Raw genomic sequence first — 22,673 nt, 5'->3', positions numbered from 1 at the left:
ATGCTGGCCAACCTAACATATTTTATGGCATTATTTATGTCTATTTATTCTCCACTCCTCCTTCTCAGTTGGTCAATTCACCATCTAGAGGTCCCGTTCAGAGAGAAGTCGGTGCCGGTGCCCACACAACCAGTGACTCACTATTGTATGCGAAAGTCTCGTATTTGATATATGGATTCCATTTTCCAAGCCATACATCTGAGTTCTCATCTGTATTGTGTTCTTTCTTTCCCTTTCTCTTTTATCTTGTGTTTCAGCAGTTTATTACAACATATGTTTACGCTTCCATTGCTCCTCCACTTCTTACAGGTTGTCCTATCTTCGACCGAGGCGAAGTATCAAGGGGCGTCTTCTACTACATGTGAGACTTGTAGTGACGGGTCGGACACGAAGATCGAGACAGTGGGTGTTTCTTAGTCGCGGAGAGACAAAGAGTGTGAGACAGAGCAATAGCAGAGAGTGAGCACGTTTTTAGGTACAATGACGAGTGTATACCTTTAGGTTTTTAGATAGATATAAATGTGTAAGTACAACTGCTAAGGGTGTGTTCACACCCGAGCACATTTAAAGGCACCAAGGCCTTTATTCCCAACAACCTCCCACCTAAAAGCAATGTGCCTTAAGAGGAGAAAAGAATCAACTAAGTCTAGATATATACAAAGCTGAAATACATATATCTATCCAACTCCCATCATCTGTCGGCAATGAACAAACTGCTTTGCTAGAAGACCCTTCATGAGGTCTGCAGGACTATCATCTATATGTACTTTGACAAGCTCAATGCTCTTGCTGTCAAGTACATCTCTAATGAAGTGGTACTTCACCTGTATGTGCTTTGTATATTTGCATGAAAGACAGGATTCCGTGTTAGCATGATAGCACTCTTAACTATCAAAATGAAGAACAGGTAACTCTGTGATGCCAAGCTCTCCCACCAGACGTGAAAGCCATAAAGCCTCCTTGCATACCTCAGTGGCAGCCACATACTCTGCCTCTGTAGTAGACAATGCAACACACTTTTGTAGCCTAGAGATCCAAGAGACTGCTCCTCCTATGAAAGTAAACACATACCCAGAAGTGGACTTTCTACAATCCACAAGACCAACATAGTCTGCATCCGTAAAGCCAACAACAGATGCTTTCTGCTTTCCAAAGTAGATGCACATCTTTCACTGCATCCCAATGCTTCTTGCCAGGCGTTGCCATGTATCTGCTAACCACTCCCACTGCAAAGGCAATGTCAGGACATGTAGCAACCATAGCATAAATCAAACTGCCAACAGCTGAAGCATATAGCCCTGAAAAAATGCATAAGAGCTTTCAAAACATGTGTGAAGTACAACCCCTTTATAGGTAGAACAGATTTTAAAGAATATCACAGAATTTTTATCTTCTAAAAACCTTTATGAAATAGGGAATTAAAGGCTATTCCAATGGTCCCTCTCGTTTAATAACCTACAAGTGGAGTATAAACATATTCCAGGTCATAACATCCCTCACGCATGCTAAAAGAGATTCCTCCAATCTCTCTCCAAAATCACATTTCTACTTTATGTAACATCCTCCTTGCGCATGCAAAAAGAGATTCCTTCGGTCTGAAATGCCTTGTATATATTTGATTTCTTTGTCACTTAGCTCCAGCAAGACTATTAAGTGTTGTACTTTTCTTCTAAGTAATATAATTCCCCACACCTTTTTCCCCCAAAACAAAAGGATTTTGCAGCCAATTATTGGAAACCTGGCTTGCAAAATAGTACAGCTCAAAACTTTACTTTGGCACCAAGAAACCAACCACTGATAACTAGACAACATATATATATATTACCAATTTCCAATCAAATGATTAAACAGATAAAGTAGCAAAAATATTCCCTTAGCAAGCAAACAAGTAACCGATTGTATGTAAACACAACACAGGCCTTTTGCCCGCGCATCGCCACAGCACCACACAAATATGAGACAAGAAATGTACATTTGAGGCCAATCCTTACCTTATAATGCTCAATCCGCCTTCTTAGCTTTTGCTTGTTGATCTCCTTGTCCTTAATCTCCAACGTATCACCCTCTTCAAGTTCAAAATCATCTAAGACTTCAGGGGCATCTACTGGCTCTACAAGTAATTCATCTTCCAAAGTGCTAGAAATCATCAATTAGAACAGCCAGTGGACCAAAACTTAACTGTTTGAACAAAGAAAGACCTATCTGATAATCCAATCAACCATATTGCCCTTCTAATCAAGAGACCACAGCAATTCATAAAACTGCTTATAGTTTGTCGATAATAATTTTGAAAAAAATCCCACATCATTAGCATACAGTTCATTAACTATCATTCTTCTCTCTGTAAGGTGATCCATCTCTGCAGTATAAGTTAAGCATGTGCATTCCCAACATGATAAGTAACAGAGAGGAGAAAACAAGCCTCAAGGCTATTCACCAAAAAAATGCATATCTGAGCATAACAAATCTGAAGGCATGTGTGGTCTAAGCATTTAGCTTTCAAATAATCACTACAGTAATGCATTTTTTCTTTATCTGTTTTACATTCAGCTCTTTAGGATAAATTACAACAGGTCAGCATAAAGTTAACTGCTGCTTCTTATTAGGGCAGGTTATCTTATGCACATGTATCAGCTAAACCAGCAAAACACTAATAGCCCCAAGGTCTTAAATGTACTCTGACAACTTGTCTCCTATAGAAGGTCCAGGCCATTTGGGTCTAAAGTCAAATAACATGATAGTTATGAGGCCCAATTGGGTCCCATGCGAAAGAGAGGAAAATTTTTGACAGAGAAGGGGAAAAAAAAGCAGATGGAGAGAGAAGAAAAAAAGAAAATTTGTTTTTTGGTTTTGAGGGATGTAGAGTCTCACTGCCATACAAGCAGGCACAGCCTTCACACTACCACTGAGAGAGAGAGAGAGAGAGAGGGGCGCAATCATGGATCAAGGTGAATGGACTAGAGACATGTGATGATCACGCCAAAGGCAACAAACGAAAGACATGACAAGCCAGAGAAAGAGCAAACACAAGTGACAACCATAGAGAGAGAGAGAGAGAAAGAGAGAGGACAAGGATGGGGGATGCAGCTTTGTTGGATGTTAATTTGCATATGGCCACTTTGAGGCTATCCCATTTGCAAAGTCTATGTGTTCAGAGACATCCTTGGTCAGATATTACTAAATTCTTCCTAGAGAAGACAGGCATCTCTCATGGTAGCACGATTATTCACGCTTCTTGGTGGTATGTACTTAATTCCACTAGGCCTATTAAGGTCTCCCAGTCTTTTATCCTTTCTCATTTGATTGCATCCTTGTAGCAAATGCTACGTTTGGCAGTTTGGTGCCCTTTAGTCTTTAGTCTTTCCTTTGCAAGTGCAAACTCAAACTCTCCATGCTTGGTGATGCCATCATCATCAGCCTGATCTACTGCCATCACTATCGCTGTGGGCTACGTGCAGGGACTGATGCGTCCATCATCATTGTATCAACATTCTTCTTCAGACAGTGCAATATTCATCCCTCATCTTCTGCTCTCTGTGTGCGTGTGTGTGTGCGTGTGTGTGTGTGTGTGTGTAACTAGCCTTCCTTCCATGGATGAGTGGTAAATCCCTGATTACAACCTAATTACGGCAACAAATGCCAACTGATCATGGACAATGCACACCTGATTGGCCCCAAAATTGGCGCCCCTTTCGGTATTTCTTTAGGTTTATTGAAGAAAATGTTGATTTACAATGGGATTTTTCCGATCCCCTTCGCAATCCAAACCCCCCTTGCTGTCCAAAGTGACTGGCAAGTCTTCAATCTAATTTGCCCCTTGATTCGAGCACTTAATTGCCCTTCACCCACTTCATAGATAATGGAAACGCCCCAAATTTAATGGTTGGCTAGTCCTCCACTTGAATTTAGCTGAAATTCACCTTCAGCCCTAAAAAATCCAAGTCTTGGAGCTTCCGATTTCTGGAATGCTTCTCGAGGCTGCTAGTAAACCCTAATTTCTACTGTAAATTAGGGTTTACATTAGAGAAATTTGCAATTTCTCAATCTCCAAGGGTCCAAATGCTGAGATCTTTGGAGCAAGGCTGTGAAATGGCTGGGAGGTGAGGAAAAGAGAAGGTAGATCAGCCCATGTTTGATGTGAATACAGGTCACTCTTATGTGGATGGTGAATCCAGTTTCCACGTGCCAAGACAACCCCTCTACCTTGACCACCAGAGAACATGCCAACTACCTCCACCTTCTTCAGGATTGAAACGGTCCGTGATGCCATTGACAGACTCTAGAATGGTTGGTGGGCCCAGGACCATGTGGGACTAGTAGCAGAACACCTCTCATTCGCTAGAGATACCATCACCCCCCTCTTAGCCCACCTATTCAACATGGCACTATGTGAAGGCTTCCCAGCCAGTTGGTCAACTAATACCGAAAGCTGTAGATAGAGAAAATTCAGAGTTTTGTCGCGAAGAATGACTGAAAATTAATCAAATGCAGCTGTTGCCCTTCCACAACAACTTGTAGATGCAAAGAACTGAAGAAAATCAGTCATTTACTGCTATTGCCCTATCTCAACAGCCTGTAGATGCTATCACCTGTTGTTGATTGGTCTTCTCCAGCCCCTGGCTACCTCAGGAGGTCCTCCAATGGCTGCAAATCAAACCAGCAACATCTTCTCTCTCTCTCTTGCAGGCTGAATACACCAAAAATGCCTCTTTCCAATCTCTAAAGATGTTTTTCAGTCTTGCATGGGCATTTTTGACAAGTAGTAGCCTTCCCAAATGGTTTTCTCAATATTAGCCATAATTAAATATTAATTTTCAATCTTTAAATACTAAAAATTAATCTAATAATTATTTCGGTGCCTTGAAAAATAATCTGACTAGCCAATAATTAAATTGGTTAGGGAGTGTCTCTGCGCCATCTTTAACCATCAGATTAGCTTTAGGTACCATTAAAGGCCACTTCTCTAAGGTCACCAACTAACACTTATGGCCAAATGAATGATCTAGGCCAACAACTGGTACCAGATACCACCAAGTACCTATGTGGTATAACTTATAGCAACTTTTGCCTTTGACATTCCGTGATTTTCTCGAGTCCCGCGCTCGTAAATTTACTCTAATCCCAGTAGCACCTCACATGTGCAACATTTACTTAATCATGTGATTAAAAATTAATCCACATGTTAAGTGAGGTTTAAAAAATACATGTCCTCATGATACTCTCTCTCTCTCTCTCTCTCTCTCTCTCTCTCTCTCTCTCTCTCGTGTTTCTCTTCCATTGTGCACTCTCGCATGGTATTATCACCTAAGTGAGGACACTGTCTAGTGATTTCTTGCAAAAGAGCAAGTTTTCATCGTGGAGGGGCAACCCAAATTTCCAAAACATGGGATTTCAACCTGCATTACATCCCGAACAGGTGGTCCACTACCCGTTTGCACCCCCAAGTAGCTAGATGACAGTCCCCAAGGACTAGACGACAACTTTCTTGCATCAAACAACATCAACTTTTGCATTTTGTCCAAAATGCAAATTTGTGTTTTTGCTGGTGTTCAATCTCTACTATCGTCGGGATATTTTTCCAGGCGATAGCTTCCTCGACTTTGGCAACAGCTTTCTGCTATGGATAATAGTTTTTGTGCAAGTAACAACCTCTTGGTGGTAGGCGACAATTGTTTCTTTGTCAAACACAACTTTCTAGGTGATTGCAAATTCGAAGATGTCTTACCAATTCATAAGCTTTGATGACTCAGAGGAGGAGATTCTTTCCAGACACTCTTCTGAGTGGAGATGAGATTATTGCAGTATAGGGCTTCTACCCCGCTTAAGTTTATTCACATCAACCTTTGCAGACCTATGGGCACAACCTCCCTTGGGAAGGCTAAGTATTTAATACTAATCATCGACAACTTCAATTGTTATGTGTGGCCTTATTTTCCGGAGTATAAGAGAGAGGTGTACTCCCGTTTCTACGAGTGGAAGGTATTTGTGGAGAGACAGACTATTTCCAAAGTTTGTGATATACGAGCAAATCATGGTGGCGAGTTTACTTCTAATCTCTTTTCTTAGTTTTGCGAGGATCACGACATTCAAGTGCAGTATACCCATCCGAGCACACCATTGGAGAATGGTATGGTGGAGCGTGCGAAGGGGACCATGCTAGAGATGGCCCGATTGATATTGAAGCATCAAGGTCTTCCTCATACCCTTTGGGGTGAGGCAATGGCTACTGCAATTCACATCCGTAACTACTCCTTGACTTCTGTGTTACAAGACATGACTCCTTATGAGACTTTCTTTGGTCAAAAGCCTTCCGTATCTCATCTTCGCATCTTTGGTTGTGATGCTTTTGTGCATGTGGATAAGAAAAAGAGAAAGACGAAGCTTGACTTGAAGTCAAGGAAGCTCATCTTCATGGGCTACACCACTACTGTAACCAACCTTCCTTCTTTGAATGGGTGGTGATAACCTCATTTAAGAGTTAATTACAGCAATAAATAAATGCACATAAAATGAAATACACACTTTACCATAACATTCTTGGACAGTAGACTCCCTGTTGGCCCCAAAACTGACGCCCCTTGCGGTATTTCTTTAGCTTTCATTCAATTGAAAGGAGTACAACTTGAGATTCTTCAATCTCCTCCTGCTAACCAATTGCTCTTGCTGTCATAAATGACCAGCAAGCCTTTTGGGTCATTTGCCCCTTGATTCACCCAGGACTTCTTCTCCAATTTGACCCTTGGCTGGCCAAATGCTGCCCCAAATCAATTCGTGCCTCTTGAAATCCCTTGATAATCTTCAATTATCAGCTGTTGATTTCAGTCCCTTGAGCCTTCAATCTCTGGCACGGATCCCAAGGTGGCTGCTAAACTCTAATTTCTGCTGTAAATTAGGATTTACTGCAGAAATTACAGATCAGCCCACCCAAAATGGCTGAGATCTCCTCCGAATGGCTAAGAATTGCTAAGAATGGCTGAGCATAGGCTGAAGGAGATGAGAGAATGCTATAGAGAGAGAAAATTTTGAGATTTTTCATGAAGAACTAATCAAAATCAGTTGCTGCCCTGTTGTACCAGCCCCAAACGGATGCACCAACAACAATAGGAGCATCAAAGACTGTGATCTTCAGGAGAAAGTGCATCAGCAGCAATTGCCAGCTTCCCAAGGTTAAGAATATGCAATCTCCATCACCAAAATGGTCTCCAATGGCTGAGAAATGGCCCCAAAAGCTGGCAGCAACAGTCCAACACCTCTTTCCAACAGCTCCAAAATGAAAAAACAAGATTTCCCTCTTCCTTCAGCCCTGTTTAGCCTTTCCCCCACTTGCATGGGAAAGTTTTGCCAAGTGGCAGCTTTCTTAATCCATTTTCAGCAATTTCCAGTCATTTAATTAATTTTCAGAATTAATTAATTCTGAAAATTAATTCAGCCCTTAATCCATGCCCAAAAAATTGACCTTGCCCATCCAAAAATTAATTGGCTAGGCCATTTGCAACCCACAGTGGTCCCATGCATTAATTGACCCTTGGACAAGCATTAATCCATTAATTAATACCTAGTCCCTAGTGTCACCACTGACACTTAATGGACAATTAATTGTCCTAGGGGCAAATTGACACCAAAATTCACCTAGAATCTAACAAGTGTAACTTGTTACAACTTTTGCCTTTGACACCCATCTTTTTTACACAGGGTCCTTTGGCCTTCAACTATGAAAAAGTAGCTTGCACCTCACATGTGCAACACATGTGCATCTTTTAATTGCACATTTGATTAATCCTTTAATCAAATGTCAATTAAACACAAGCAAAGCATCAAATTTTCACATCCTCGTGACAACTACCATGAAGAGCTATCCACTCTACAACCCAACAAGATGGAAGCTTGAGGTGAGCAGAGATGTGATCTTCAATGAGGCTTCAGCCTCCAAGGATCCAATTGATGATTCTATTGCAAGTGATTCTTCATCAACGCTTGACCCCTTCCAACACCCTCAGTTACTCTTCTTCCCTCCAAGTTGCCTCTTCGCACCCCTTCTTCGTCTTCAGCTCCTCCCCCTCTGCCTTATCCTTCCTCTACTCTGGCTTCCCTACCACCACTGATAGATGTGACTACTACTACATCACATACTTCCCCCCCTTCTGCCTCCCCTTCGGAGTCTTCTAGGAGTGCTCAGTCGGCGAAGGGGGAGCCTTCTTCAAATAAGGAGGATTTACCTCCAGACAGGTGCATTACAGGTACTAGAGACTAGACAATCTCTCTTGCAGCAAAATGAGCCTCTTCGGATTCCTTGTTGATACTGACAGCTCATGCAAGATTCAAGTGTTTCTCACTTTCCTGCTTCTCCTACAAGTCCATGCAAACCAGCTTGCTTACAAGCCTAGCAGAATAATTCACTTTGTGTGAACTATGCTCTTATGTCACAGATTCTTCATAATAGTGAGTCTACTACAGTTGAGAAGGCTCTTGCATAGGATATTTGGTGTCAGGCCATGCAGGAGGAGCTCAATTCTATTGAGCGTAATCAGACTTGGGATTTGGTTCCGTGTCCTCCAAAGCGGAAGGTGGTAGGTGTGAAGTGGGTCTATAAGACCAATTACCTTGCAAATGGTTCCTTGGACAAGCACAAAGCTCAGGTTGTTGCCAAGGGTTTTGCTAAGTGAGCAAGATTGGACTATTTTGAGTCTTTTGCACCTACGGCTCGGATGTCTACTATTTGGGTTATTTTGACTCTTGTAGCCCACCGTTGGTAGCTTGTTTATCAAATGGACATAAAGTCTGTCTTCTTGAATGGAGTCCTTGAGGAGGAGATTTATGTTTCACCACCTCTTGGTTTTCTTGTGCAAGGGAAGGAGGACCATGTCTACAAATTGTAGAAGGCCCTCTATGGCCTGAAGCAAGCTCCCAAACCTTGGTACCAGAGGATTGATCGATTCTTTCTTCAAACTGGCTTCCATCAATCAACTCATGACCCTAACCTATTCTTCCAGGTTGAGGGTGACAAGTGTGTTTTGCTCATCTTGTATGTGGATGATCTTATTATTACAAGGAGCCATACTCAAGAGGTTGATGGTACTCTAGAGATTTTGCAACAGGAGTTTGACATGACAGATCTAGTGATCTTTCACTTATTCCTTGGTTTGGAGGTTTTTCAAATGGCACAAGGCATTTTTGTTTTGCAGCACAGGTACATTTTCGAGCTTCTCTCAAAATTTGATATGGCTGATTGTCAACCTCTTTCATGCCCCATAGACCCAAAGTCCAAGCTTTTGGCAGCTGGAGTCCCACTTACAAATGCCACCCGTTACGGTATCTTGTTGGCTCCCTCATCTAGCTTATTCACACTCGGCCGAATATTTCCTTTGTTGTGGCTCTGTTGTCTTCTTTTATGACAACTCCCACTCAAGCGCATTGAAGCACGGTCTTGCACGTTCTTCATTATTTGTAGGGGACTCGATCCTACAAGATCATATAAGGAGAGGGGATTACTCTCTTTGGTTGGAGTGATTCTGATTAGGCAGGTGATGTGGATTCACAAAGGTCCACTATAGGTTATGCCTTCTCCCTTGGATTGGGAATTATATTGTAGAGCAACAAGAAGTAGCCTATTGTGACCCTTTCTTCTACAAAGGCAAAGTATCATACCTTTATGTTCTATAACTATGGAGCCGGATTGGCTTCGCCGCATGTTGCTCGAGATTGGCTTTCCTCAACCAGGACCTATGGAGTTGCGTGTGGACAACCCCAAGTGCTCTAGCCCTAGCTAGGAACCCCGTGTTTCATGCTTACACAAAGCACATCGAGGTTCAATACCACTACATTCGAGAGTGAATCATGGATTTCCAGTTGGTGGTGGCCTACTGTCCCACAGAGAACAATGCAACAGATCTCCATGAAGCCTTTGCCTAAGGCTTCTATGCTTCATCATGTGAGGTTGTTGGGTCTCCAAACACTCCCAAGATCTAAGAGGAAGTGTTAGTCTACCTGTGTTAGTTATGTCGATCAGTCATCTCTTGGTTGTGAGTTCCTCTTGGAGTCTAACGGAGACATAGGAGTTCTGGCACTTTAGGTGAATTTTCTTTGTTTTCAGCTTCCTATGTGCATTCCTAGACCAGTTACTGCTTTCCACAATTTGTCTACACCTACCAAACATTGTCATTGCCATCTCGAATTTTTCCAGGGTGTCCCCCATTTTTCTAGCATTCCTTTCTATGTGACCAGCATTTATTGCTTTTTTTCTTGACTGCCTAGATGCCACATCAGAATTTTTTTGCATTATTTTATGCTGCCAAGTGTATTGCATTAAATGCAGTCAGCCAGCATCAGGTCGGCCAATGCTGATTTCCAGCTATTTATAGCTGGTCACTTTTTTGGAGCCGTCGTTCACTTCTTCTGCCTCACACATGCTCCATCAGATGGTTGCAGTCTTCTTCTCCTGCATGGACAGCAGGCTACATACCATCCATCTCCATCACCATCGATGGTGCTGTCATCATTATTCAGTATGATCCAGGGCCCTCACTTACGCCTTGGGCTGCATGCACAGACTAAACAGTCCTCTCTTTTGTATTCAGCATTCTTGTTCAATCAGTGCAGATTTCTTTCCTTCATCTCCAGCTATCTTTCTCTCCATGTTTGTGATCCTGTTCCATTGCACGCTCTCACACCAACAGCCCAATATTTTATGCATATTGCAGCTAGCTGCTGTTGCATGTTTTACACAAAGCATCTCCAGCTTGCTGCCCAGTATTTGGTGCTGCCATTGCATATTCAGCCTGATCCAAACTCATGGGATCTGTTTTTGCTGCTGTCAATCACATACGGAGGCTCTCTACTACATTTCTCACATAGTTGTCAATTACAAAAGGTACGATACAATATGGGACAATAAAACATGGTACTAAATGGTGCCTTAAGATTTTATGAGGTACAGTACAATATTAGTATGAGAAACAAAAAGTCAACTTGATTTTTTTAATAATATAAATGATAGAACACATGTTTAAAGTGAAAATAGTAATGCCATTGCAAAATAAGATGAATACATGAGATTAAAAGCCAAAATTGTCATATGCTACGCCCTCGCAATCACATGTGCAACATGTGATACAACATACATCATAGTGCATACATGGATCATAGTGGAGACAATGATACAAAAAAGAGATAGGCCTATGATGAGGCATCACTATCATCAGCATCAAAACCATCTAAGTGCTTATCAAGAGAGTCTGAAGATGACTCCTTGGCATCAGATGGTGAGACACTCTCATACTCATCCTCAATGATGAGGTTCCCATCATCATCAAATGATGGGTCCCTAAGCGATGCTTGCATAGTCAAGGGGGTGATGTCATCATCACGCACGGGATGAGAGCTACTAGGGTGATGTCATCATCACGCACGTGATGAGAGCTACTAGAGCTCCGCCTCATATATGTCTACAAGCCACTCAAACCACACCTCCTCAATGTCAAAGGGTGTCGAATAACCACGCCCCTCCTACTATGCAAAGATCATCTCCTCCTCCTCGTCAACCTCTTGATGTACACTCAGAAGAGTGTCTCCCGTCGTCTTGAATGTATCAACATTTACCTACACAATGCATATAAGATAGTAAATACTAAATTGTAAAGTATGAAGTTTAAAACAACAAATTAAAACTTAACTTATAATTTTAGATTTATGAAGTCTTTACCTACTTTGTACTACCCATGCTCATCATGGCCCTAATCATGGGTCAGTTAGTGTGGCAATAGACTAGCCCCTCTACCTATCATGTGCTAAGCCGATTTTGAATCTTCGTGTAAATGAGAGAATAGCACCCAAAGAGCAATCCTGAGCAAGGACTCTCATGGCCAAGGGCTGAAGAGTCTACAACACATATCCAAAATTTTGCCACAAAAAGAGAGGCTTCACAAGTGACTCTCTCCTCCAATGCGTGATGCCCTCTCTGATCTACACAGCATCGTAGCTCCTCTAGCACTGCATTGTGGTTATCCATGGGGACCACACGAGTTCAATATGCAAGCTGTTCCAAACAGAACTCTCTATCATGCATGATTGCTGGCAACTTGTAGGTCGAATGTACCAATGCTACAAAACCATGGAAGGGCTTACGTATCCATGCCCATCTCCTCTCTGTATCTGTAGAACATGTGCACGTTGTATCTCTGTGATCACCATGCGAGCCACAGTGCCTCTACATGGACTTTCTATCAAAACTACTCATTGAGGCACAAGTGTTGCATGGCCTTAGCCTCCTCTATCTCATACTCATTCCATAGAGTGGACACCACTGTCAAGGAACAACACCTCATAAAGGCACTTCAACAACAACCACACATAGGCAAACCAAGTTAAAGAAGGTTTCTTTAATTCAAGTGTGCTATGCTCACGATACATCACAAGCACCTTTACCTTTACTATGAAGAAGGTGACAACTATTGTAGCTTTGTGGACCACCATCTTCACCCACTTGGACTTCCCAATCTCCTCCATGAGCAAATCCAAATAATCACTTACGCATGAAGTCCACACAATTATAGAAAAATCAGCCTCAAGCAAATGGCCCATGTGACGACAATTGGATGCATTATCGGTAACAACTTGCACCATATTTGAGAAACCTACCTACAACCACAAGTTACAATAAGTAGAGAGAGAGAAAGAGAGAGAGTTGAGCCTAAAAAGAATCATCATTCGAGAATCAAGAGAAATGATATATTAACGTCTACAAAAGGTCAAAATGACCTATGAGACCTGAGTTACAATCATGTGTATGATGGTACAACTGTCTAGGTAAAATATGTAGCACAAAGCAAAATAAGAAAGGAAACTAACTACGGCTGTGTAAAACATAGAGCTCTATCTAGTAACAATGAGCTCCAAATGGTACAATCTCATGTGGGTGTGGAGAGCCTAGCTCTAGCCCGAGCAATAATCCCCTGTATCCGCCTTTGGAGGTGTCGTCGGTGTCTGTGTCGAGGCCTAGGACGTCTAGATCGGCTAAGCTGAACGGCTTGATCAATCAATACTCCTTGTCTATGTGTGGACTGTGGCGGTGAGAGAGGCTCTCGTGTGGATTGTGGCTATAACTGTATTGAAGTCTTCTGAGTCTCCTTTGCAAAGAAGTCTGTGAGTTGCCTCTGTGAAGGGCCTCGATGTCTTGGAGCAGCTACACTCTTGAGGCCTTCGCGGGGGGGGAGAGCCTTCGCAAGGGGAGAGAGAGAGAGAGAGAGAGAGAGCCTTCGCGGGGAGAGAGATAAAGATAGAGAGGCTTCACGAATCATGATCATTAAATTATATTTATAATACCAAACTCAAATTTTTGAAAGAAACTAATTTAAAAAGACAATGTATATCTCAATGATAGCTTTCCGAATGTCACAGTAGATGAATGTGCCTATCTGCAACCAATCCATACACATGACCGGCAGCTTGAGAGTGAGAGGATTGCCTCTCAGGTACTATATGAGTCTCCGCTTTGTGTCTTTTAGCGGAGCCAGATGCGGATGTGGAGCCAAGAACACCAATTGTGGAGCCCTCACCGGTTGAAGATATGCCCATATTCGATGCTTCCTCATGAGTAGGTATAGGTGTTGGTGCAAATAAGCCATTTCCTCCTCTAGTGGATCCCCCTCTCATCTTGGCAAGAATCTCGGTCATGATGTTTTTGAGAAATTTCCTTGCATAGAGCAACTTGCCCCCCGTCTTGGAAATATGTTGGAGAAGTCGGATCACACCACTTGTGTAGCGCTTCCCACAATACTTGCACATCTAATGGTGGAAGTTGGACTTATTTGATCCTTCTCCACATGGATCGCATGCAAATTGAAGGCCTCATGCTTCACACATGTCATGATGCCGATGGAGAGGGAGAGTGAGAGGCTTGAATCTTAAGAGAAAGAGGATTGGGAAAAACTTGAAAGAGGAAGAGTAAGAAAAGAGGGGACAGGAGAGGCTTGAGCCTTAATATATTGATGCTTGAAGAGGGAGGGGATGAGAGAAAGAGGAGAGAGGGAGAGCTTCACCACCAAGAATCAAGATTGAAATGATGCTTAGGAGAGGGAGATGAGAATGGCAAATGTTTGCTCATTTGGTGTAAAAGCATGGAGGAGAGGAGTATCCTTTGTAGATGAGAGAAGAGTTTGAGAGAAAAGAGGGATCCAAGAAGGGTCAACAGCCAAAGAAGGGTCAAACAGTCAATGAGGGCTGGGTGGAATCCAAGGGGGCTAGGGGAGGAGTACATGGCTGGAAAAGGGGGTGGGCTATAGTATCCAAGGCTTTGCCACCCCCTACAGTGCCACACAGGACATCACCATTGCACAAATGCACTATTGGAACACATTTTCGCTCCACGAGAATGTGCCAAACAAGGTGGCCAAAAGTGGCCCATTTCTTCATACGAATCTATACAGTACCATACGATATGGATTATACGGAACAAGCTGATCCGTACTACATATGAGGGCAACTATGGTTTCTAGATCCATAGAAAGTACAACACCACTCTCTAGCTAATACCATCTGCCTTGGTCCTTCAAAGAAATGGGAGTTCAAAGTTCTATATTCACTCTACATAGTGTGTTTATCATTGCATCTATTCGTTCATTCGTTTATCTTCTATATTCATTTACTCTAAGTTACCCTAACCCTACTCAGTTATTTTATCAATCTTTGCTTTGTCATACACTTGTGTTTTGTATTCTATGTTCAAATATTTCTTTACACAGTATCAAAGCTAGATACTCTCTGAAAAAGCCTAGGCCCTCAATCGAAAAGCTTGTCATAAAAAATAGGAACTTTCAAAGGGAAGATGACTTCAAACACTTTCATATCACTCCAATCTCCATAACATCTTACTCGGAGACTCGAGCAAGGCTTCACAACTTGTCCAACAAGTTTCTAACATTGTTGGAGAGATTTCTAACTATCATGGTATCTACAAACCCTTTTGAGATTTCATGTGCTAGGTACGACTCTTCTGACACTGTTGGAGAGACTTCTAACTATCATGGTATCTACAAACCCTTTGAGATTTCACGTGCTACGTGCGACTTCATTCTCATGTATCGAGCCCAACAAACCATTGAAGGTAATAATGACCCTTTCCCTTAAAATGTTGCAGGATCATCAAAGCCTCCATAGGGATGGGCCCTCCTATTGGAGAAAGACATCCAAGAATGTTCCATTCTTTCGACCTAATACATCCACTCCCGTGCAAAGTACACAAGTTTCTACTTTGGACCCTTCTTCTTCTTCTTTTGCTTCTAAATCTATCTAAGATTCTAGAGCAAGTCACAAGGAAGTAGATTCCAGTTTGACTATAGAATAAGTCCTAAAGAGGACCAAGTTCTATATTTTAACACATAAAGATGGATATAAGAGGTAGTTCTTCTTCCAACTTTTCTTCTTTGAGTTTTGCTTCTCATATTTAGTCACATGTCGATGCCTCATCTTCATTTCCATAATCATCTACATTTTTGTTTCCACCATTAAGTTCTCAAAATCAATTTAATAAATGCACTCCCTCTACGTCTTCACCACAATTTCAAATCCCACCCTTTTCTTCCATTACTTTTGCATCTATATTAACACCATTATTCACATCACCTTTCACTATTCTACATGTCCAACCACATACCACACTTGGGGGATCTTTTTTAATATAGGCACATCCTATCCCTTTAGGTTCTCCACTTTTACACATCCAGGTGGTGGAGGTGCACCATTGGTGGGGTTTTTCCCCAATCCAACCATCCATGGAACCCATATACAAGGATATGACATCCACACGTTGAAGGGATCTGGGGCTCGAAAGAAGAAGCCGGAAAGCACCCAGAAGTGGCCTCTCAAACCTGAGTGGAAGAGGGTAGGGAAGGAGACTAATGATGAGCCAAGGGTGGGGAATAGTCGCGGGTTCTCAACAGAGTGGACTATGGAGGAGATGTGGGCCACGGAAGCCACTATACCCAGAAGTGGATGGGGAAAACCTCCACATAGTGGGGTAGTCTCCAAGAGGGATTATCGCCTCGTAAGGTCTTAGAGCCTCCGTGTGCTCGAAAGGACTTAGTGTGCGACGGGTGCGGCTTATTGCCTTGAGCATAATACTCTGATAGCTGATGTAGAACGATCTCTGTGGCCCAGAAAGGAGAGGTGGCACAAGGAGTGCCTGGTGGAAGATGCATATACTCTGGAGGGGTGGGGAGCAAAGGTCGATGTCAACAGTCTTCAGTGGGATGACCGTTCGTGCTGTAGTAGGAGCACCCAATAGAAGGGCAATCTATTAGTGGAGACGCCATGGTACCGGTATGGTAAACTGAATAAGGGAGGGTGGGAGGGAGAAAAATGATATCTCCGAATGCACAGCAATAAAATGCGGCAGTAAAACGTCACAATAAAATGCAGCAATGCAGTAGAACACAGCAATAAAGCGTGGTAGTAAAACACACTAGCAGAAGAAGAGAAGTGGATATCGAACCTGCCACCTGTCTTTGCCTTCACTAGAGTGGAGGATCTTTGCTGCTGTTTGAGTAGATTCAGCTCTGATACCATGTCAAAAGATGGTGTACCAATGACACAGTAGGGTTTGCGAGGAGGAACACGGAGTGAACTCAGGAAACATGGAGAAGAGAAGAGAAGAGAGAAGAAACTCAAATGAATGGAATGATGAAGATCTGAATCATGGAGTGAATGTGATGCAAGGGAACAAGGGTGCTGTAGCACAAGGAAGATGATGAAGACAGCCACGGACCACAAACCACAATGTCCTCCAAAAGGGGTGTGAGGGAAATGGAGAGGCTAGAGAGAAGAGGTGACAGACTGAATGAATCAGCCGTGAGGAATGAATGAGAGAGTGGCCTATAAATAGGCACAGTTAGTCTAGGATGGCGCCCCTTTTTGGGGCTGCAAACCCTAAATGCAAAATGCAAAAACACAAAAACGCAAACTATGGGTGAAGGGTGAAGGGTTTTTCAACAACGGGCCATCCTACACCTTTTCAACATGAGGGTCATTCACCACAAATCAATCACCTCCTTTGGGGCACCCATCTATCCCCCACCTCCTCTAGCCATCCATCCATCTACATCAACCAAGCCTTCGATAACAGATGAGACTTGTTTTAACAGGTCTAACTTTACTACTTGGTCTAATTTGATGCAGCATGTCTTGGATTTCCAAGGCTTATGGGAACTTGTTTAGGAGCAAGAACCTCAGCTTGACCTCTGTTGATTCTTATATGAGGTATTTCGCTCTTGGAAGAGCATAAATGGCATAGCCATACTTGAGTCGATGCAAGGTCTTATGCCCAAATTTCACTCTCAACTCCAACACTTTGACCTTGCATCTAAGTGTTGGGCACATCTAGTTGACTACTACACCACGCGTGATCATACCCTATGTATCAACCTTGACTATGAGCTCCAAGAGTTCAAAATAATTGAGAGGGATCATTTGACTATCGCGTTGGTTGAGTATCACCAATTGCCTGCAGACTTTTCCACCACTAGCTTACGCCGATCACTTGGATGATCAAGTTACTTCGTTCATGAACAAATTATCATAAAAATATTTCAATTTTATCCAACGAGTTACATCCTATCCCCAATTACACATGTTATATGAGTTTGAGTGTTAGTTGTTGTGTTACACTTAACTATTAAATCAATCTCATAAGAAATTCCCATTTTCCTATAGAAAGAACAATTCCAAGATTGAGTCAAGTAAGTGATAAGCCAGGTAACTCCCCTCCAAGATTGAAATCGGGTTGGCAAAATGTCCTTTAAAAAACAAGTACTAGCAACATTGCCAAAAGACTAGCCATCTCAAGGACAAGTGTCACTCAAAGACCAAGGCAATCCACCCAAGACTAGAACCTCTTCCCTAGACCCCACCTAAGAATTCAAGCACATCAACAAGCAAGGGCACTTCAATACCACCTCCACAACCAAGAGGAGGTCATCCTCCACCCCAGTAAGATAGATTCACTACTCACATGGTGGCAAGACCATCCGCTCCCATTACACCCAAGGGGTTATCTAATTAGTCCACCAATGGCACTACTATGGACTTTAGTTCTCAACCACTCAAATATAAGGTTGAAACCTGTCATAGCTCCATCTCCATCAACCTCTGACAAAGCTCACAACCAGGAGATGACAACATGAAATAAAACAAGTTAACAACTCCCACCATAATCTTCTATCGCCTACTATTGTGCAATTATTTTATATTGACCTTAGTGACAACCATGTGCATGCGGTACATAAAAACCCTCCAAACTCACCTAATAGGTCAATCATTGCCCTTCCACACTAAAACTATGATTGCATTGTATAAATTCAAAGAAGAAATAGTTTGTCCCAAAGAGCTCTCCCATCAAATCAAGTAACATCTAGTACTAGATGTTGAGAGACCCTTCACCCGCAGTTTGCGTTTTTGCGTTTCTGCATTTTGCGTTTAGGGTTTGCAGCCCCAAAAAGGGGCGCCATCCTAGACTGACTGTGCCTATTTATAGGCCACTCTCTCATTCATTCCTCACGGCTGATTCATTCAGTCTGTCACCTCTTCTCTCCAACCTCTCCACTGCCCTCATACCCCTTCAAGAGGACATTGTGGTTCGTGGTTCGTGGTTTGCGGCTGTCTTCATCATCTTCCTTGTGCTACGGCACCCTTGTTCCCTTGTATCACATTCACTCCATGATTCAGATCTTCATCATTCCATTCATCAGAGTTTCTTCTCTCTTCTTTTTTCTTCTCCATGTATCTGACAAAGACAGCCTGCTGGTGATAGACAGCACGCGGGCTGATGGAGATCGAGGTCCTCAAGGCAGAGACATACGCAAATATTCTTTGTACCCGTGTATATTTCTTCATTCCTATACAACATTCTTCACTGCAGATTTTTTGTGTTTCATTGTCTCCTTCTCTCTCTCTCTTCTCTCCGTGCTCACTCTCTCTTAGTCTTGGTCCCACGCTTCCGCATCGCTACACTCTGACATGGTATCAGAACGGTGAAATCGGACTGGCTAAGTCAAAAATCTACCTGAAGAGGAGATTTCAGCGTGACACAAGGCTGCGTTTCCAGCATTCGAGGGCGAGCAAGAGGGCTGCGCATCAGAACAAGGCTGAAGCGAGTGTGGGCGTGCAGGAAAGGAGTCCAGTTGGTGAATTTGCTGCAGGTTGTTGCTATTTGAAGGGATGGAAGGCTGTGTTTTAGGGCTTCTTCATTTCTTCTTGGGTCACGAGATTTATCAATCTCAAAGGGGGCTTTTCATCTCTCAGCAGAGATACATTCAGGAGCTCTTGGTGACTTGAGATGGAGACTTGTCGGACCCTTTCTACTCCCATGGATCCGAACTGGAAGGCCACTTCACACTCAATTATTCCCTTGACGGATACTTCCCGCTACTGTCAGCTGATTGGCTCCTTGATTTGGCTACTCAACACTCGTGTTGATCTTTGTTTTGCTATGGGTCTTTTGGCAGGGTTCATGAGTGAAACCAAACAAGTGCATTGGCAGGCTACTACCCTTAGGATCCTTCGGTATATAAGGGGGACCTCTGCCTTAGGAATTTCTTATCCAACAGGTGCAGATGCTTCAGATCTTGTTCTTGCAGTTGGAATGACTCGGATTGGGCTGGCGATGTGGACTACTGGCGGTCTACTACAGGCTATTGTTTTAGCTTGGGTTCAAGTATTATCTCATGGAGTAGCAAGAATTAGCCCACCGTAGCCCTTTCTTCTACTGAGACGGAGTATCGGGGCGCGTCTTCCACCACATGTCAGGTTGTGTGGCTTCGGAGATTATTGGAGGAGCTTGGCTGCCCCCAGACTCATCCTACTCTTTTGCGGTGCGACAATGAGAGTTGCGTTACCTTGGTACGGAATCCTGTATTCCATGCCCGGACGAAGTACATTGAGATACAGTATCACTTCATTCGAGAGAAGCTTCTGGATGGGACCATTGACGTGGAATACTGCAAAACGAAGGATAATCTTGCAAATTTATTCACAAAGGCGCTTCCCCAGGCTCTTCTTCGGAGACATGCCAAATTCCTCAGTCTTTTGACTTGTCCAGGCTCTGAGAGGTTGTTAGAGATATCATTTTCTGGACAGCCAAGAGTATTGCAAAGCAGCAACAAGCAGTATAGCCAGTACAGCGCAGGAGCCACGTCTGCAATCGAATCATATGCCACGTGGCAGGTGCAGTCGGACTGGTGCAATCGGACAATTTTTTTATGCAGTCGGCTACATTAAATGCAACCAACCTAATGCTGGCTATTTTCATGGTATTTTTCCTGCTATTTATGACAATCTTGTCCAACACTTGATCACTTGTATCTGACAAAGACGGCCTGCTGGTGACAGACAACACATGAGCTCATGGAGATCGAGGTCCTCAAGGCAAAGACTTACGCAGATATTCTCTCTACACCCATATATATTTCTGCATTCCTATATAGCATTCTTCACTGCAGATTTTCTGTGTTTCACTGTCTCCTTCTCTCTTTCTCTCTTCTCTCCGTGTTCATTCTCTCTCGGTCTTGGTCCCACGCTTCCACATCGCTGCACTCTAACACTTCTTGCATGAAGCTTGGCATGGGAACTCTCCAAATTGATGTGCTACTCCAGGTAGACCCACTACTCCTAACCACCTAAGCCTTCCAAATTTGTTTCTTGCTATGTTTGAACTTGGCATGCATTGCACCTTGTGGATGGTAATATTTTCTCTATTGTTGTGAAACTTCAATTTGTCTACTTTTTGAGACTTCAAGAAGATGTCCTTCTTAATGCTTTTCGATATCACAATCCTGCTCATGCCAATAATAAATTTGACCACCACATAGTGACAAGTACACGATTCAATAGAACGATACTAGGATTAGTGGCAGTGCCCTTAAACAATATCAAAGGATGTATGCTCGGTTGAGACCTCATTCCTAATTGCCATGATATGATGTCTAAAGCCGTGACCATGATGACAAGATGATAGTGTAATCAGAACACCCTATTTAATTACTGCTTTGAGACTAATGGAGCTCGTTTGCAATGACTGACGTCACCCTTTCACAGTACACAATGACTTGGTGTCACCTTTCGTAGTACACAAAATGTCACGTTATTAGACCGCGTATGAGAGATATCGAAAGCTAAGCAGCCAGGATAGTATGAAAGCATAGATGCAGCACAATCTAAAAGCACAGATGCATGGTTTCACGTCTAAACGCAGCTAAGTAGCGAGTGTATGAGGCCATACCCGAGCATCATAATCTTCACGTTAGGTTTGAGGGAGACTTGGGAGAGAAGCACAGAATCTTCGGCAGGCTTGACTCCCATCTTGACATTGAGAAGCTTCTGGCGCTTGGGGAGGACGTTAGTGACCTCGCAGATGCGCCTCTTGAGCTCTCCGACAGTGTCGTCTGCGCACACGCGCACCGTGTAGTCCTTGCCCACCCATTTGACGCTCAGGGTGAGCTCCTCCTCCGAGGCCTTGGTGGTCGTACTGCTGCTTGCCGCCATAGTCACCTTCGCGTCGATCGAACGACGACTACAAATATGTGTAATCGCTCGAGCGACGTATCATTCTCGACAAGTTAGGTCTATTTAAAGAGACATTTGAGATATAGATAAACTTCAGTTAGTTATAGTTTTTAATGTCATTGATTATGCTCTAAAGCTCCTCTAAAATATACATCTACACTAGTCTTTACTAGGGAGCTGTTCTCACGAGGGAGTTTCTTCTCAAAAACCAAGAAATGGTTTCCTCCAAAAACTCGAAAACCCCTCCCAATCATGCGGAGTGGTTTTCGATTTTTGGTGAAAACCTTGTATCCATTTGAAGATACAATTTGGCTAGCTTCTTTATTAGAAACTATCGAATATTTTAGGAAAGGTCTCAAAAAAAACATTCTTTTTGGATTTAGGTATCAAATTGCACTGAGAAAGAGATAACAATTTTGGTGCTTGTTTTCGTAATTTGTAAGTTGCCACCCAGAAACCACTTAGAACACGGGTTTCCAGGAAGTCCCTCACAAGAACAACTCCTAGTTTTTAATGAGAGATCTTCAGAACCTAAGCCCCAAAGCAAGGAAATGAGAATTGTCAGACCCAACCCTGCATGCCAAGAGTAGAATATTCATAGAGCACGTGATACAAGAAATAAGACCAACCATTTATCCTCTTTTAAGAGCTTCTTGAGATTCTCTCTCATCCTATTTTTAAAGGGGCATGAATCCATATATCATGTCCTCTCTCTCTCTCTCTCTCTCTCTCTCTCTCTCTCTCTCTCTCTCTCTCTCTCTCTCTCTCTCTCTCTCTCTCTCTCTCTCTCATATATAGAGCCAAGCTTAGCCTCAACAACATGCAATGTCAAGGACTCCCATATGGGTGCTTTTATGCTATTGAGTTTGCACACATTAGTGGGCTCTTTTGGCCAACCTAAGGCTTCTATAAATATTGGATACGTGCTCTTGCTAGTATTAGTTGCATTGGTAGCTTGGAAGCACAAAATTAGGAATTGTAAACATCTCTTAATGACTTTAATAAAAATTCGTGTTGGTTTTTTGTGTTACTTGATTTGACATATTTATAAATGTCATGCAAGCCTCTAAAAATTACAATGATAAGTGTTTAGCCCCCTATCAAGAAAATTGGCACATCAAGGTTTT

At 42.8% G+C, this 22,673-nt stretch overlaps 1 protein-coding gene and 1 long non-coding RNA gene across 2 annotated transcripts in view; both read right to left on the bottom strand.

The window, feature by feature from the left end:
• Positions 1 to 21,598, bottom strand: part of LOC148014933 (ubiquitin family protein) — a 68,000-nt gene extending 46,402 nt beyond the window's left edge. Inside the window, exons 1-2 of the mRNA XM_087665951.1 lie at positions 21,263 to 21,598; positions 1,992 to 2,136 (exon numbers count right to left, since the gene is read on the bottom strand). Coding sequence (XP_087522077.1) covers positions 1,992 to 2,136; positions 21,263 to 21,525 — 408 coding nt within the window. The 5' untranslated portion in view covers positions 21,526 to 21,598. The remainder of the gene's footprint in view (positions 1 to 1,991; positions 2,137 to 21,262) is intronic.
• On the bottom strand, positions 7,335 to 16,737 carry LOC148014934 (uncharacterized). The gene is made up of 2 exons (XR_015688458.1): positions 12,421 to 16,737; positions 7,335 to 11,595 (listed from the first exon to the last, which is right to left on the bottom strand). It is a non-coding gene; the product is annotated as an uncharacterized LOC148014934 (long non-coding RNA).
• Positions 21,599 to 22,673: the final 1,075 nt, after the last annotated feature.

Source organism: Lygodium microphyllum, chromosome 24 (assembly GCF_053477565.2).
Source record: "Lygodium microphyllum isolate KBCC chromosome 24, Lygodium_microphyllum_v1.1.10, whole genome shotgun sequence".
NCBI lineage: Eukaryota > Viridiplantae > Streptophyta > Polypodiopsida > Schizaeales > Lygodiaceae > Lygodium > Lygodium microphyllum.
This window is presented reverse-complemented; position numbering and strand designations above follow the sequence as displayed.